This window comes from Mytilus trossulus, chromosome 8 (assembly GCF_036588685.1).
Source record: "Mytilus trossulus isolate FHL-02 chromosome 8, PNRI_Mtr1.1.1.hap1, whole genome shotgun sequence".
Taxonomy (NCBI): Eukaryota; Metazoa; Mollusca; class Bivalvia; order Mytilida; family Mytilidae; genus Mytilus; species Mytilus trossulus.
In genome coordinates, this window is record NC_086380.1 from 18594467 (window position 1) to 18612322 (window position 17856).

Here is a 17856-nt window from a genome sequence, read left to right on the forward strand (position 1 = left end):
AAAAAATTGACTGCTGTAACCCAATTTTTGCCAATTTTACTTTTATTATCTGTTTGTTTTGTCCACACATTGTTGTCAATAATATGGTGTTCTTCGAAACTGTTAGAAAGTGAGAGGTTAGGCTATCAAACTTTTATCAATTTTACCGAAGGGAATGCATGGCAGTTGATTTCCTTTCTTTTTACGTGTTGGAACTTTTATTTTGCCATGCAGGGATTCCCGTTTTGAAGTTTTCTTGGAGATCAGGTTTTTTTTGCAATTTTACTTTTTATGAATATGACGATGTCAATAAAATGTGATATCTTTTTCTTTTTCAGCACCATGTGGTTCTTCTTATTATTGGCGACATTTATACTGTACGTTGTGAAGTTGCAGAAACATATTTTCTCACGGGTTAAATATCTATTCCCAATGATTTAATACTGAATTTTTAATAAAGGCATACTTGATTTTTTTTTATTACTTTCACAGTATAATAATGTCCCGGTTGAATGTAATTTTAAATAATGAAGAATTATACCTGATGTTTACAATGTATGTTGTAAAGCAATTGTCATAAACAAAATCAAGTAAAATAAAATATAAAAATACCTGGGTCATGACGAAAGATGTTAAAATTGTCCTAAAGGTTCAACAAATTTTGAAAAAACATAATTCAGAATTTTAGGTTTGTTATTCAATAAAAATTTATTATCCAAATAAAATTGTTAACAATAAATATTAAACCCGTTACTAAATATTATAGGACTGATGTTGCCAGCACTTCAACAGGTAAGTACTTTCAAAAAGTATGTCATTGAAAGAAAAATATAAACATTTGTCTGAAAAACTAGGGAAAGGCAAGTTCTACCGACCCCTTCCACAGTTTTGAGCGGGGTACCAAAACTAATGATATTTATATGACATTGACATTTTATTGTTTTTATACTGCAACTTAAACTAATACATTGATAGCTTTTTAAATCGTAAAACTATTGACAAACTTATTTTCATCCCTTAATGAACCCCTGATTGTGAAGAACGTTTTCCACGATGAAATTAATATTTTACAAAACATAGCTATGTTGCTATGTTTAGAAATAAACACAACTACTTTCAGCATAACTTTTTTTATAGATATTATATGAATACAGAAGCGAATTGAGATTTGAATTGCGTAAATCAATGTGTGACGCTCGGTTCTCCTGTAAGTTGATATGATGCAGTAACTTGAAAAGCATAGGTATATTTGGTTGACTCAGATTATCCAATGTGCTATTATCAATGTAAAATTTATGCGAGACATCATGCGTTAGTTTATCCAGATATTGATTTTTTTACAGTCGTCACCTCTAATAGAAGTCTTATTTTTTGATGTGTTACCATCAGCTTTAGTTTGTTACCCGGAATGTTTGTATATGGCATCAAACTGAGGAGGGCGTGTTTCTCAGACTCATACAGAACAGTTTATATTATTCTGACATTGACCTAGCATTGAATTTGTATGTGGCAGTGTTTAATAACACTTTCACGGGTAGACTTTACATACATAAATCGTCGTATAAGATAAACAAAATCAGTATGTTAAATTTGTTGTATGCCTTTTTGCTCTTCTTCGTTCCTTTTGTCGTTTTACAGTGAATAAGATGGTAACACAATATTGACTGCTGTACCCCTATTTTTGACATTTTTACTCTTTGACGCGATTGGACGTATTTTTGTGTTTTTACTTTTTACTAAGATATTTAATAATCATATGTAAATATAGTAATGTAAAGCGAATCTAATAAAGCCTGACAGAATCAACCAACGGAACGAATAGAACAAAACTGTCACATTCCTGCCTAAATGATCATGTGTTTTTCAAGGCTATAACTTGAATTACAACAAGTTAAAAATTCTTTAGCAACGGTATCAAGTTCATTATTTTTTATGAGCAAACAAAATATAACTTAAAACAATTATTTAACTAAGAAGTTATCTATCTGTTATCATATCTCAAGTATTCTTTTCAATCTTTATAAAATCTCGTTTGTTTAATCAGATCCAGAGGATTTCATCAATGGTTTAAAAGTTTGATAAAACGATTTGATAATGCTTTATTTCTTTAATACATGTGTTGTTGTTTTTTTAAAACCCTTTAACATGTTTAAGTGATATTTATTTCCATGCACGTCTTTTATAGGCAGAATACGTCTAGTTAATGGGACTAGTTCAGCCGAAGGACGATTAGAGATTTATTACAACGGTACATGGGGAACTGTCTGTGACGATTTGTTTGATTGGGCTGCTGCATTTGTAGTTTGTCGACAACTTGGCTTCAGGTTAAAAATATAAAGTTATTTAGTACATGAACTGGTTGTATATCAAATATCGTATATGTTTGGCTTTATAAATGTTTTGATTTAAGCGTCACTGATGAGTCTTATGTAGACGAAACGCGCGCCTGGCGTACTAAATTAAAATCCTAGTACCTTTGATAAATATGTACTCAAACACAAAAAATTATGGTAAAACAATAACTGGCAACTCAGATATAACAGTGAAATCAACTTAACAAAATGAAACTAGAACAAGAGAATGTTCTACTGTTGTAGTTGTTCATAGGTTTTTAAAACCATGTTAACACCTCGCAAACATCGTGCGTTGTATTTTGCTACATATTCTGACATAAGTAGCTCAATCATGTTATTATAGACATAAATCCTCACAATTACGGTAATTGCTGTCGAGGTAATCATAACCAAGGAAAATTTCATATTACTAAAAGAAATCTATAAGTGTTGCCTATATTGTTTTAATTAATTTTAAATCACAAAAGCGATTACAATTGTACTGCACCAAATGAACATTCTTTTCAGATTCACACAACTGACTTTTGATAACAATGTTCTTATAAGCCTGTTGTAAGTCATGAATATGACTTACAACAGGCTTACTTATGTAGACGAAACGCGCGGCTGGCGTACTAAATTATAATTCTGGTACCTTTGATAACTATGTACAGTGCACGTGGTTGGCATCTGTTTATGTAATTCCGACGTGTTTCTTGTTTCTCGTTTTTATATAAATAAGATCGTTTTTCCCCGTTTGAATGGTTTTGCACTAATAATTTTTTGGAGCCCTTTACAGCTTGTTGTTCGGTGCAGCCAAGGTTCCGTGTTGATGACCGTACCTTGACATATTATGGTTTACTTTTATAAATTGTTACTTGAATGCAGAGTTGTCTCATTTGCACTCATACCACATCTTTTTATATATATTCAAATCAGTTTGCATCATTTGACTGTCGTTCTGTGAAATATGTAATATTGGTGGTAAGTCACAAAAAACATTGACTTTCGTCTTTAGTTTGGAATTTGATAAATTATAAAGATTGTAACAAATAACAGGAAATTGTATTTCATAAAAAACGTTTAATATAAATCTCCAAAACAATTAAGTAAAACACCGGAAATAAATTTATCCCGATTTAGAGTAATTTCTTGCAATTTGATTGGCTGATATTGTCCTAATAAATTTCAGTACAACTTTTTATTACGTCAATAGGAATTATCTCCCTTATTTATGACGTCAATTGGGATTATCTCCCTTCTACCATTGACCTAATAATTTTTTTTTAAAAATGAGTTGCTTCATAGTCCTAATATTTTAATTTTTCACAGTTTTAGGTTAAATATCTAAAATATATTTGTTTGATGACGTTGTCATTATATTGCATTTAAATATAATAATATGTAATATAACAAAATCAGGATAAATTCGTTACACAGTGTTCAATTGTCCTAATACGGAATTTATCGGATCAATCGCCTCACCCGATATGAATTTATTGACAATACTTAGTATCTAAAGTGAATAGTTAACGACCTTAACTTGTTTAAGGAAGATTGCAACTCTGAGATATTAGCCATTGAAGTGTCGGCGACAAAATTTTCTCTCTTGATTTTCCATAGCTTTATCATTGATTTTTTTTTTTCACTAAAAACTAGTAAAATAAAAAAACTTTTACAGATGTCTTATAATCATAACAGGACACGATTTATAAAAAGAAAAATCGGTGTTAATGGGCATTTTGTTTTAAGACATTCAAATTGATAAAACAAGGGATTTTGAAAATCTGACAAAAATCAAAACATGACTAGCGAACATCTTTAAATGAAGTACGCCTTCGTTTTTATAAAATTTAGTTTGAGAAAATCTCAAGTATCATTTGTAAGAAATCAGAGTGAAATTACAGCAACTTTACGTGGGCCTCAGTTGCTGAGTTGTCGAAGTAGAATTACTGTAATCACTAGCCAGTCAACACTGAAGTTGTGAGATCAAACCCCGCTCGTGATGGTGCACTCGACTCCAAACTTAATTGACTAAGGTTGTCAGTAATCCTTTCAAAGGTCGGTGGTTTTCTCCAGGCACTTTTGCTTCCTCTGCCAATAAAAAATAGCCGCCCGCGACATAGTCTAAATGCGGTGCTGAAAAGGGGCATTTGAACACCAAAAACAAATAAAATCATAATTTTTACAGCACCATTTGCGTTTTCCGTTAATATATATACATATTTATATATTAAAAAAGATTTTGGAATTTCATTATAACCAAATAGGACAAAAATACATCGTCGATAAGGTATGCAAGTGCTGGTTCATATTCGTGACGTTAGTCTGTGTTAGAAACAAATTGAACCAAAAAAATTGAAGAAAACAAAATGAAACTAAAAAATTGGAAAAATACTAGATACAAAACTCGTTCAAAAGGTATGCATACGCCTCAATAATCAATGTCGCTTTTCTAAAAATGATACATTTGATACCATTTGTAAGACAGAAATCGTGTTTACCTTTTATCGATAAATGTCATGCCAAAATATGACGTGCATGTCCTCGTCGTCCAACCAACAACACAGTAAGGCCAATGTTTGAGGGTCTTTGCCTCCGAGATAAACAGAAAAACAATATGATTAATTTTGGGTCGATTGACATATTGAGGAATTAGAAAGGGAAAATGAACTTAATTAATAACATTTGATAATCATGGTATATAAAAAACCAATTTGAAGACATAAAAGTATAAATTCACAAAAGTTTAACCATTGTTACTTTATGTTGTCATGGACGTGACGTGACGTTGTTGATGAAATACAATAAGGAGGCGGAGCTTATAGGTTAGTTGGGGTCATTGACGTATCAATCTAACGTTTATACGTATAGCTTTATCTGTATAGTAAAATAGCTGATTGCAGTATAAGTCTTTTTGTAAGTGCACACATCGTTTAATGCGACTGTTATGCAGGTGAGAGGATTTACTAGCAATAAACCCGGTTATATCAACCTTTTTTCAGTCTACACACACATATATGACTGGAGCATGTAAGAAATATGACAGGTGTTATCATTTGTTTGGTGTGTTCGAGTTTTTGATTTTTCAATTTGATAAGGTACTTTCCTATTTATTTTATTTACCGATCGTCATGTAATTATGTCGTCATATAATAAATGTAAACATGTTAAATTATGAATTAATAGCAAAAATAACGTAAATTTACGTTCACATCAATATAAACTGTAGCGACATTGAAAAACAGCTGCACACAGTAAACGAAACAAATCAGCTCCTTTATCTTTATTTACAAACATCGGTATACAGGACAGGATTTTCCTTAGGCAGCACTGTAAGTGATGGAAATGGCACGATTTGGCTGGACAACGTCCATTGCAATGGCACTGAAAACCGCATAACGGAATGCCAGCATTTATCATGGGGAGTTCATAACTGTGGTCATCATGAAGATGTTGGAGTATATTGTTTGGGTTTTAAAGACATTTGTGGTATGTGGAAATAGTGTGTTCTCTTTGGAAATTACTTCATCGTTTATAATGAAAAGAAAGAAAACAACAAAACAATAAGTGACTTGATAGTTATTGTAGTTAATATTTATACACACCAGACCAAAATGATATCAAACATGAAAATATATTTATGAACCGGTATTGCTATAATATATATGTAGTACTTTTCTCTAGCCAGTTAAAGTATAAACATATACCTCATAAGTCATAAGTTAGGTCATTAAGTTACTCAGTTGAGTTGTTTTACATTTTTCCTGCTGATGTCCTTTTTGGAGAACTATACGATATGGATTTACTTCATTGTCAAAGACCATATAAATGCCTATATTTGCTAACAATCCTTTCAATGTTTAATTTTTTGGTGGAGAGTTGTCACAATTGAATTTTCCAATCGATACATACAAGAAATCTTTTAGTTTTACAACTGACCAAAACCTTTTAGATTCATCTCACATGTTTTATAACTTGTTGATAAAATTGAGAATGGAAATGGGGAATGTGTCAAAGAGACAACAACCCGACCAAATAAAAAAAACAACTGCAGAAGGTCACCAACAGGTCTTCAATGTAGCGAGAAATTCCCGCACCCGGAGTCGTCCTTCAGCTGACCATGTTTAAGATAAAGACACAAAAGCTATACCAAGAATATAGCAAAATATCTTATGTTATACATGCTTAAATTTAATATTATTAACTAGTTTAATGTATCACAATATTGCAAATGATTTAGATATACATAGAGAATAATTATACTTATGCTTTCGCTTAATTAGAATGGCTATACATTAATAAAAATGTGCATGCTTTCAATGTTTTATTTAACTTATTGGTTTTGAAATTTTTAATTTTTAATTTGTTTACTAATCTACAGTTTATTTCCATTCTTGAAATTACATTGCGTTAGTCATAATTTGTTTAAATTTCAATAATAATATCTAGAATATTGATAATTCAATCAATTTATATGCACATGTTCTGTTTACACAATTTCAATTGAATAGTTACAATTGCACTTAATGATTTTCTTTTTTTTCCTTACAGGCATTATACATTAATTTTACATGATTACGTTTCATTTTCCTTCTTCTATTTGCAAACCTTACTTTTACATGTCATTTCTCTCTATATATATATATATATATATGTTTTCATATTGTTGGCGAAAATCCTTTGATGCAACAATTCGGATGGCAAACAAATATCGACTAACACCAAAATGCTGGGGAAGTTAGATATACATGTAAATATTCGTTAAACTTATATACCTATATGGAGTTATTGTCTTTCAGAACGTCAGGTCATTCTTTTTCAGAATCAACCCGGACGATACCATGTTTCAATGGTATATGCTCCAAGGCATAAAATAATGACCTGTGTAAGGTCATTATTTTCCTTGATTAACATGCAATCTATGATTTACTTCAAAATTTTATTCGTCTAACAGTTTTTTGTTGCGGATTTGGAAATTTATTTTCTAAAGTTCAACCGATGATAGATGTAAAAGAAACCTTCATTGTAGACCCGCAATTTAATTTTAGAAACAAATACCGTGAAGTTTTGTTGATTTATCACTATGATAAAGAAACATTATCATATAGGTCAGGTGAATTTTAATGTAGACTTTCATAAAATAAATCCAGATTTAACATATTCGTGTGTAAGATTTTGAAAATCTTGTTGAGTCAAACTGAATAGGTTGATTGCTTAGCGTCCATTGGCAAATATTTCATGCATGTTCAGAACGATACACACTGATTAGGAAATCATACTGTGACCTACATGTATTTATATTCGTCTTCGTGTCAGTTCGTAATTTTTTTTAAATTTATGTATAACTTTTACTCTATTAAATGATCAAATAATAAAATAATCTTATATTCTAATGAAAAGCATTAACGTAACTCACGAAAGGGTCGGGTGCGGAGGGTATATGATTTTATCCTGATTATCTTTTAATAAAATGTATTGCTATTCGAAAGACAATCTTTCTGAATTTTTCATTCGATTCAAGTAAAATGGTTAAATAAATAACAACTTTTCCGCGATTGAAATAACATATCAAAACGAAAAAACATAGCCCTCCCCTTTTCCATAAGCTGAGTGGGACAATGAATTACTAACAATGTCTCTTGTATTTGTCATACACCGTTATCGGATGGTAACAAAACATTTGTGTCTTACTTCATGCAGTTACAGTAATATTTTTATTGTGTATGGATAACAATTTTTAAAAGGTTTATATCTAAATTATTTAGTGAGTTTTATTTTACATTTTAAATGAGCCGCAGGGCGTATTAAAACCTGAACGCATTAGAAAGGAATATCCCACTTTAGTGTTGTCGGTAAAAAAGGATACTAAATTTCACAAATCTTTATAAAATTAATATTTTTTGACGGTATATAAGTCAGATAATGCATATTTTAAGGTTTTTCTTGTCGTTGAACACACCTCGGGGTGTCAGGATTGTTCAAAGCATTTGATCAATCCTGACATCCCTCGGTGTGTTCTACGACAAGAAAAACCTTAAAATATGCTTTATCTATAACATAACAGTAGAATATAATGTCTGGAATTTGTATAGTAATTTCACAAATACAAAATGGTAAACAATGTCCTGACAAATTGACCAATGGAAATGTCGAAAAACAGTCATCCTGCATACTATATGAGGTTACTTTCACTAAGAACACTTTTATTGTGGTTAATTATTTTGTTCAACTGGTGGACAACAACATTGTAGATTTTGTAGTATTCAATTTGCAAAAAAATGATTAGTAAGTACAGATTTAAAACCAAAAGAAATAACTTGGAGTATTCTATTTTCTTGCTAAGGTATTTTCATTTATTGCTACATATAATGTAGAAACAACATATATGTTCTTATACTACATCTATGCACTATTCATAACTGTAACCAGTGGTAACTGGACACTAATTTCAACTATTAATTACGAAGTATCCATAATCTAGTAGAACTCTCATGAGTTCTTAAAAAACGTTTGAAATATTCTGAAATAATGGGTTACATGTGACTGCGTGTTGTTTTCTTTTTCAACAATAATACTCTATCCTATATCACAGAAAATAAGGCCAACAAAAACTTATCAATTTCAAACATTGCATTCTGCAAAGCACCGTGGGTTACAAAACAGACACATAATTTACATGAAATGTCGTGTTGACGTGTTGACTTGACCTCCTATTGAAGTCATTGTATTAGAATTATTATGTTTCGGTAGTCTCAATGATGTGTTTTATAAATGGACAAGATACTTGGATATTGTGGTTTGATAGTTATTTATGTTTTTTCGGTTGCTGTCCAATTGCTATATACGAAATATCTCCTTTGTGTCCTAGTTGAGACATTGCTTGATATCGAATATAAATATAAATAACATGTCTATAATATGGCATTTGTTATCAAATAGTTCGTTTCTAAGTTTGTTGGCGTTTGTTTATGTTGCACGTCAGTGTTCCTGTTAATGTGTTTTCCTCGGTTTTAGTTTGTAACCAATGTTTGATTTGTTTCAATCGATTTAATTAAGAATTGAATGCTTCTTTTTGTAAATTTATTGGGTGGTAAAAGCGTTGACCGAAATACATTTTGTATGAAGCGCGAAAGCGCTTCATTCTAAAAATGTACGCACGGTCAACGCTTTTACAACCCTATAAAGTTTCAAAAAGAAGCATTCAATACTTATAATTACATTTTTTTAGCTAGGAACATTAAAACACGTGTTTTATCCAGTTTTATTTAATTCACCTGTGCACTTTATTGTGGGACCTCGTGTCATCATGCATGATAAATGTTATTGTCTGATGCAATTGTTTACGGAATAACATGTTAGCCAATCAGAATATCGTATTATAATGAAACTTACATCTTTTATTACTTTTTAACAACGAGAGACCACTGTTGCCTTTATATACCAAAAGTGAAAAAATGGACAATTATATTGATTTAAGACTCGAAATCACTATGCGAAAATGAAACAAAGGAAAAAAAATAGAAATGACGCAATTATTGCTGTTTTAAAGTTGTTGTCAATATGGCAGAAGTAAACAAAACATGGGAAGGATGGAAAAATATAATATTATCCCACATTAAAAATCCTATCAGCATATACAGTAAATCATTGAAAGTGAAAGGTTTGATACAAGTAGTAACACTTGAAAACATTTTCTGATAATCTCTGAAGCCGGCAGAATTTTGTTTTGGTATTTTGAAATAGTCATTATATTTTTGCCCTTGCAATCGAAATGGTTCATTTATGATAAAACCTGTGTTGTGCAAAAAATAGAATATATAAGTGCATTGTACCAATATTTGACACTCACTTGCACTTTTTTCGTGAAAAAATTATATTTTCTGACGCCTCTGGTTTTCGTATTCTGACTGTAAGTTTTGTTCTGCCTAGTGAACTTATAAATATAAATGGATATAGTAAAAAAATGTCAAACATTCTTATCTGATGACAGAAATTTCTTATCAAAACCTGGTTACAAACTTAAACATATCACCTATAAGAGACAAACATAAATCTAATTCAATTCTACAATTCTACATTTTGGCTCCGTTTTAAACAGTTATGACTAGCCAATCGTATTCGTTTTATAACGAATGTTATATATTTTTTTATCAATCGATGCGTAATTAATGTAGAGAGACATTTGTATTAATGTTTTAATGGCAACATACTTTTGCAATGTCTTGCTGCTAACCAGAAATACAATTTCTTTTATTGAAGGTTGATACTCACAAGGAAGCTATTCAAACCAATGGTTTTGAAGGGCAAAGCTGAAATATCCAATCCGTAAATGCACGGACGCTATATGTGGAGAAGAATCTGCTTAACCTCCCGGAGAACCTGAGAACATCCCCAGTTTTTGGGTGGGGTTAGTTTTGATTATTCTTTAGTTTTTTATGTTGTGTCTTTTGTTCTATAATACTTCTGTTTGTCTTTATTTTTTGCGCCGTGGCGTTGTCATTTTATTTTCGTTCTATAAGTTTGACTGTATCTCCGGTATCTTTCGTCCCTCTTTATACAGTTATGTTGCGAAAAGTAAACGATTAGTTTGGTCAAAAACACAAATACAGTAAAACAGAGGAGTGATAAACATATTCATTCAAAAATTAGCCAAGTGTCCATTCACATGAAAAATAATAAAATGTTACAATTCTAGGCCAGTTGTGAATAATTTGACAACGGCAATAACACATATGCCCCTACTTCATATACAAGTAAAGATGTGTTATATGATTGCACATGAGACAAATATCCACCAGCGACAACATACATGTATCTTGACAATTATCGATTATCAGTAATCAGGCGGCTACAAACTATAATATTATCCCATACTGTAAAGCAAGAACAATACATGTTTCTCAAAAATATATAGTATAGGCATGTTTAAAAATATAAAAAAAAACAGAAATAGAGACGAAAGTCCATACTTTGTCGAAAATGAGTTTAATGTTTATGACTGAGATTACCTTTGTTTTAGTTATCAGTTAGAATATAAAGGGAACAATTTTCACACTACTTTGTATCTCTAAAAATTTACCTCAAATGTTCTTGTAACGCATACATGTTTTTTTCTATATGACAATAAGGACACATCCTGAAATAATTCTTAGATTTTATTCATAGCTTTGATATTTATTTCCATCATTGACACGTGGAGTTTTTTAAGTAATTTCCGAATAGCTCTTTGCTTTCGGGTTGTTATGTAGCCAAATTTTCAGACACAAAAACATAATCAGTATGAATCAATTCAATTCAATTCAAAGCTTTATTTATAGTCGGCATGTTACATAACAAATAAACATAAGCTCTTTGAACTTTTATAACCGACAAATACATACATTTACATAATAGTCTTTTACAATATAAATATTAAAACATAAAAGACATAGAACATGCATTTCATGCACATTTAGGCTGCACTATTTGAATACTATATATTATACACATGCATAAGCATAAGCAATAAAAGCGAACATAAAAACTTAAGCACAGCATTCACAAATTATAGAAAGCTAAACAAACAGTTACAAAAAGCAGCACTTAATGTTTCAAGCTGTAAAATAAAATGACAAAAACTAAGCACATGCATTGCAATGGCATGAGTTGCCATTCCATGAGTTTATTAGACTCTTGAATTGGGTAAAAGATGCTTCAGTTCTAAAGTGGTTTGGCAACTCATTCCATAGTTTGGCAGCAGAATATCTGAAAGATTTCAAGCCATACCTTGTTGTTCTTACGTCAGGTACTTCAGCTAAATTTTGGTATCTGAAAGATTATTATTTTATTTTTTTATATTTATGAGATCATGGTGGTGTACTAGATTTTCATGACTGACTGTTCTAAAGACCTTTATTATCATGGTTCTTATGCGTCTTACTTTAAGCGATGGTATTTTGGATTTTAAAAGTAAGTCTTCATATGTGCTATTGTGATCCTGGTAAACGAAGCGAAGTGCTCTTTCTTGTTCTTTTTTTCAATTTTTGTAGTGTTGGCCTCGCTGCAGAAATGCCAGGACAATGAGCAGAAATCAAAGTTTGACATAATGAAGGAGTGGTATATTGTTAGTTTTCCAAGTTTGCTGAATTATTTGCCAAGTCTTTTTAAAACATTTAGTTGTCTGGATGCTTTTTTGCAGATGTTTGATATATGTGTGTTGAAATTTAGTTCAAAGTCAATGGTGATGCCTAATAGTTTGACCTCTTTTTCACATTTTATTTTGTTACCTGCTAGATCAAATGTATTGTTTTTGCCCATTGTTATTTTGCCAATTGCCAAAGCTTACATTTTTTCAGGGTTTGCCTTCATTTGATTGGAAGAAAACCATTCTATCAGAGCCAAACTGTCTTTTTCAAGTGTGAAGATAAAGGTGTCTATATCTCTATTTTCATAAGATAATGTGCTGTCATTAGCGTAATTGTAAAGTGAACTGTGTGTGTTGAAGTGAAATATATCATTAATGAAGATATTGAAAAATATAGGACCAAGAATAGAACCTTGTGATACTCCTTTGTATATGTTCTGCCAATTGCTCAGAGTCAACTCGAACACAATGTTTCCTGTTAGATAAGTAATTTTTAATGAATTTTAATGAGGAATCACAATTTACAAGTGTCGTTTTTAATTGTACACTTATTTCCTTTCTGTTTTAGGTCGTTCTACACGAAAATGTTGATAACATTTATAAACGTACGCTGATTTATAATGAAACCAAATCTTTTTTTTTCTTTCTCTAACTACAATCAATCTTAATCGCAATAACGTTCTAAAATATAAGTGTTTTGTTTATTCGTGTTGTTGCATTTTTTTGTACATTTAAACTGTAATTATTGATGAATGCAGAAACAAATTTTAAGGGCATTAAAGGATTTGCTACACATCCCCACTGAATCAATTGAAAAAAAAAAAAACATAAAAAGACAAAACTGCAGAGAACACAAAGTATACAATGAAACCCGAACATTCTGTAAAATAAATGACAAATGTTAAATTTTTAAAATTGTTTTGCAAGCACAGCACATGTTTTGTTGTAATATATGTATCACAGAAACAAGGATATTTGTTGAAACAGTTTGGAGGTTATAGTTCAAAATGACGTTATAGCGTTTTAATAATAAATGGAACGTTACATAGAAGATAGCATCATAAAAATAATTATAACTTTCATATGCTAACCTACACATGGATTGATGTTAGACATTGGTGTGCAATATCCCTTTGCCCTCGATTCTTTTAGGAGATGTTTTTATCTTCTATGTATTTTTTTTGTTAAACAGTTCTGGTATCGGCATACTTTCTACACATCTAGCAAGTCTATACTATTTTTTTTTACTATGGATTAAAGTGTTTCATATGTTTGACAGGTATTTTTTGGACACGGTCGTTTGCTGAAGGATAAGAAGTTACACAGAATGATAGAAAAGCGAAGTCCATTTGGTCAAAGCATTTTTCTCCAATGAAACATTTTAGTTTAACAGCTGGTTGGATAAACACAAGTTGTCTTAAACTAGACTGATATGTACAAATGTATTCACTATTATATGGTCCTACAAAAGTATATGCATGATGAGTATGTTTTTTTATTTGAAATTTTATCTGAATAGGTAAAAATATCTCCTAAACATTTCTTGAAATGCCTGTATTATAAACTTATTTGTTAATTATTGTAAATTTATTATTTTTATAAGATCACATACAATACACCTGTCAATAGATAGTTACAGAACGTTATGAGAGTCGAACATTTTATTTTCATTTGTTCACTTTACCTTCAAATATGGGTAAAGAGGCAACATAGTTTTAAATTATTTCTTTTGAACTAATATATATGTGTATAATGAATGCAAAACAGAAATCAAAAACGGACCCCACCGATACCTGGGAGTGAGCTCGTGTGTAACGGGAGTATAATCAAATACTTCTAATTAACAATGCAGCAACATCAAGGGAAAATACTTATAAACGTCATCTGTGAAATTAACATTGACTCTACACATGATAAAACTAAGGCTGGTCGCAGTATATATTGCTTATTATTTGCATTTAAAATATTGATGTTGATTTTCATCTTTAAGACACAGTTAATTGCAATAAGTAGAAAGTTAGAACCAAAACGTCAAACTTTTGTATTGGAAATGTTGGAAACGTGGTCAATGTCTACTGCTGTAAAAAACAACATTTGTAATGCTTGGCTTTTTTCATGTCGTTTTTCTGATTAGAGCAAAGCACAGAAATATGGAAAGATATATTGAATATTCCTTTAAGTATCTTCCACCTATCTGCCGTTAATCTGTTATTCACAAATCAACCGAACACGTAAGTTAATGAGACTAAATATTCAGCTCCATAACTACATGTAAATGGATACAAAAGTAACAATACTAACTGTGAAGTTTTGGAATATGTGACAGGTTAATATATTTTCAGAACTATTAAGCAACGTGTAGTCACACATTCAACATGAAATTAACATAGAATCTGTAGCTTTTACATTGAGAATCAATAGGTTTTATAATTTAATTTATTTCAGCAGTGTCTTTTAACAGTCGACATTTTTCCATTTACACACTGTTCCCTGTCTCTTACACAAGCCTGTTTTGTCATAACAATCAAAGTCAGCATTCAATTCCGCAGGAAGTTTGCATCCTTTACTTTCGTCAAAAGTTTCAGGTTCGAAATTTGGCTTTATTATTTCCTAAAAGTTGACAGAGTGAAAATGAAGCATTATGATAAATGTGTTCTTAGCAAAGGCACATAGTGGACTGCAATAATTGCTGTTTTTCTGCCAAGTAAAGTCACACAAATACTGAACTCCATTGAATATTCAAAACGGAAAGTCCTTATTCAACTGGCAAAGTCAAAAGTTCAAACACAACAATCACACAAAGAGAATTGACAACAACTGTCATATTCCTGACATGTACTTATGTCAAAATGGGGATTAACATCTGCTGTTTTAGCTAGCTTAACCTCTCAATTGTATGAAAGTCTTATACAATTTCATCATATTGACAACGATGTGTGAACTTAACAAACAGACACAATAGATACAAAAGCCAAAAAAGAGGAAACAGCAGTCAACATTGTGTTATTATCTTAATCGCTATAATCACAAATTGATTAATAAAAAAAAACACATTGACCATGACACTATAACACAGTGGCGGGATGTGTAAGTACAATGCCTCGTCACATGGAGGAAAGAAACATGAAAAAGCACACAAACAAAGCACATTTAATTAGCAAAACCGAAAGACAAGAATACATAAAAGGCATATTAAAAACAAGAATACAACAATTATGATAGAACAATAAAACCATGCCGGAATGTATCAGTAAAGCGTCACCTCAAATGAGTACCACAAAAATAATCAACAAAACAGTAAAATTATTATCCATGAAGTCAATTAAAAGAATACTATAATAACACGTTATTAAAATGACAAACAACGTCAGTACCTACATGTAGAATATGTACACACCTATCGTGTATTATTTGTGAAGTTGATATGGAATAATTATCAACAAGGTCTTTGAATCATCGGATCAATGTTTTTGAGTAAAATGATGAGATATTATCTGACATGCTCCTGAACATTCTGCTCAGACACTGGTTAGTTTTTTTTTTAGTTTTTCCCAAAAGTCCAAATAATTCAAGGGTACCGAATAAGTTGGAAAATGTATATACCTTAACGTACAGACGACATCAATATTTCTATGAAATATAATGATTTTTTTTTTATTTCCTCAAGGCATTACTGAATTTCTTTTGTAGTTAGAATTTAGTTAATAGATATAGGAAGATGTAGTGTGAGTGCCAATTAGACAACTCTCCATACAATTATCAATTTATAAAAGTAAACCATTATACGGCAATATACGGTCTTCAATACGGAGCATTGGCTTACACCGAACAAAAAGCTATAAAGGGCCCCAAAATTACTAGTGTAAAACCATTCAAACGGGAAAACAAACGATCTAATTTGTATAAAAAAACTAGAAACGAGAAATACATTTTTGTACGTATACATTACATAAACAAACGACAACAACTGTACATCCGATTCCTGACTTAGGACAGGTGCAAACTTTTGAAGCGAGATTAAACGTTTTAATGGTTCCAAACCTTCTCCCTTTTTCTGAAACAATAGCATAACATCACAACATAGCAACCACACGATAAAATATCAATTGGAAGGCTTAATTCAATCAAAAAACGTAAATTAACACACTATGAAGGAACAAATTTGATCTGCGATAAGTTTGATCATAAACATACTACTATTTATACATGTATTAACTTTAGACAGATGCGAGTTTCGTCTACTTAAGACACACCTATTATTGTACCTTCAGTTGACTACGGAAAATATCTTTTATAGGTTAACATATCTGTAAATTGGTTCAACCACAAAAGAGAAGAATCAAAAGTAGATAATGGTTATATACTTATTTGTCAAAGGCATCTCCTTAGCATTTCCTTTTACTTCAAGATTATGACGATTTCTGACACTATATGTTTGCAAAATTCGTGACCCATGGTTTACGTGAAACGTCAGGAACTTTAGTTAATAAATGTCCTGCCAAAAAATCCACTATTAACCTAACTAGTATCAAAGTTATTAGATATAGGAAGATGTGGTGTGAGTGCCAATGAGACAACTCTCCATCCAAACAACAATTCAAAAATTAAACCATTATAGGTTAAAGTACGGCCTTCAACACGGAGCCTTGGCTCACACCGAACAACAAGCTATAAAGGGCCCCAAAATAACTAGTGTAAAACCATTCAAACGGGAAAACCAACGGTCTAATCTATATAAACAAAACGAGAAACGAGAAACACGTATATATTACATAAACAAACGACAACTACTGTACATCAGATTCCTGACTTAGGACAGGTGCAAACATTTGCAGCGGGATTAAACGTTTTAATGGGCCCAAACCTTCTCCCTTTTTCTGAAACAATAGCATAACATCACAACATATAAAAACATACGATAAAATATCAATTGGCAGACTTAACTCAATATTCATTTCACCATCAACTAATGTTTAACCACGAGGTACACGGATAATTTTAAACAGAGTTATAGAAAACCATAATAAGTTTATTTTATAATCCTGTTACCTTTTATAACTATTTCCTACATGCAAGTTAACTGAAACCGAATGAAGCACCGATACAACTTATCAAATCATATCAATTATGAGACTAATGACAATTATCAAATGAGATCCTTCTTGAAATTTACAATTTCTATCGTTCCAATTTTCCAGTAAATGATATAAGCGTCACTGATGAGTCTTATGTAGACGAAACGCGCGTCTGGAGTACTAAATTAAAATGTTGGTACCTTTGGGAACTATCTGATAAATACTTGTATTTTCGCGGATATCTGACTAAACGGTTTTGACAGATTTTGCATGCATTTCTATAGAAAATTTGTAATTCGTAATTCTACTGTACCTACACGATTTGATATCCAATACATAAAGA

At 31.2% G+C, this 17856-nt stretch overlaps 1 protein-coding gene and 1 long non-coding RNA gene across 2 annotated transcripts; both read left to right on the forward strand.

The window, feature by feature from the left end:
• Positions 1–321: 321 nt before the first annotated feature.
• On the forward strand, positions 322–6557 carry LOC134680655 (scavenger receptor cysteine-rich domain-containing group B protein-like). The gene is made up of 4 exons (XM_063539784.1): positions 322–356; positions 746–771; positions 2165–2303; positions 5623–6557. Exons 1-4 carry the CDS (start codon positions 322–324, stop codon positions 5816–5818), a joined length of 396 nt encoding a protein of 131 aa, XP_063395854.1. The 3' UTR covers positions 5819–6557.
• A 415-nt stretch (positions 6558–6972) lies between these two features.
• On the forward strand, positions 6973–13989 carry LOC134681704 (uncharacterized). Its single transcript, XR_010100667.1, has 3 exons — positions 6973–7065; positions 10575–10722; positions 13718–13989. It is a non-coding gene; the product is annotated as an uncharacterized LOC134681704 (long non-coding RNA).
• The last annotated feature ends 3867 nt before the right edge of the window (positions 13990–17856 follow it).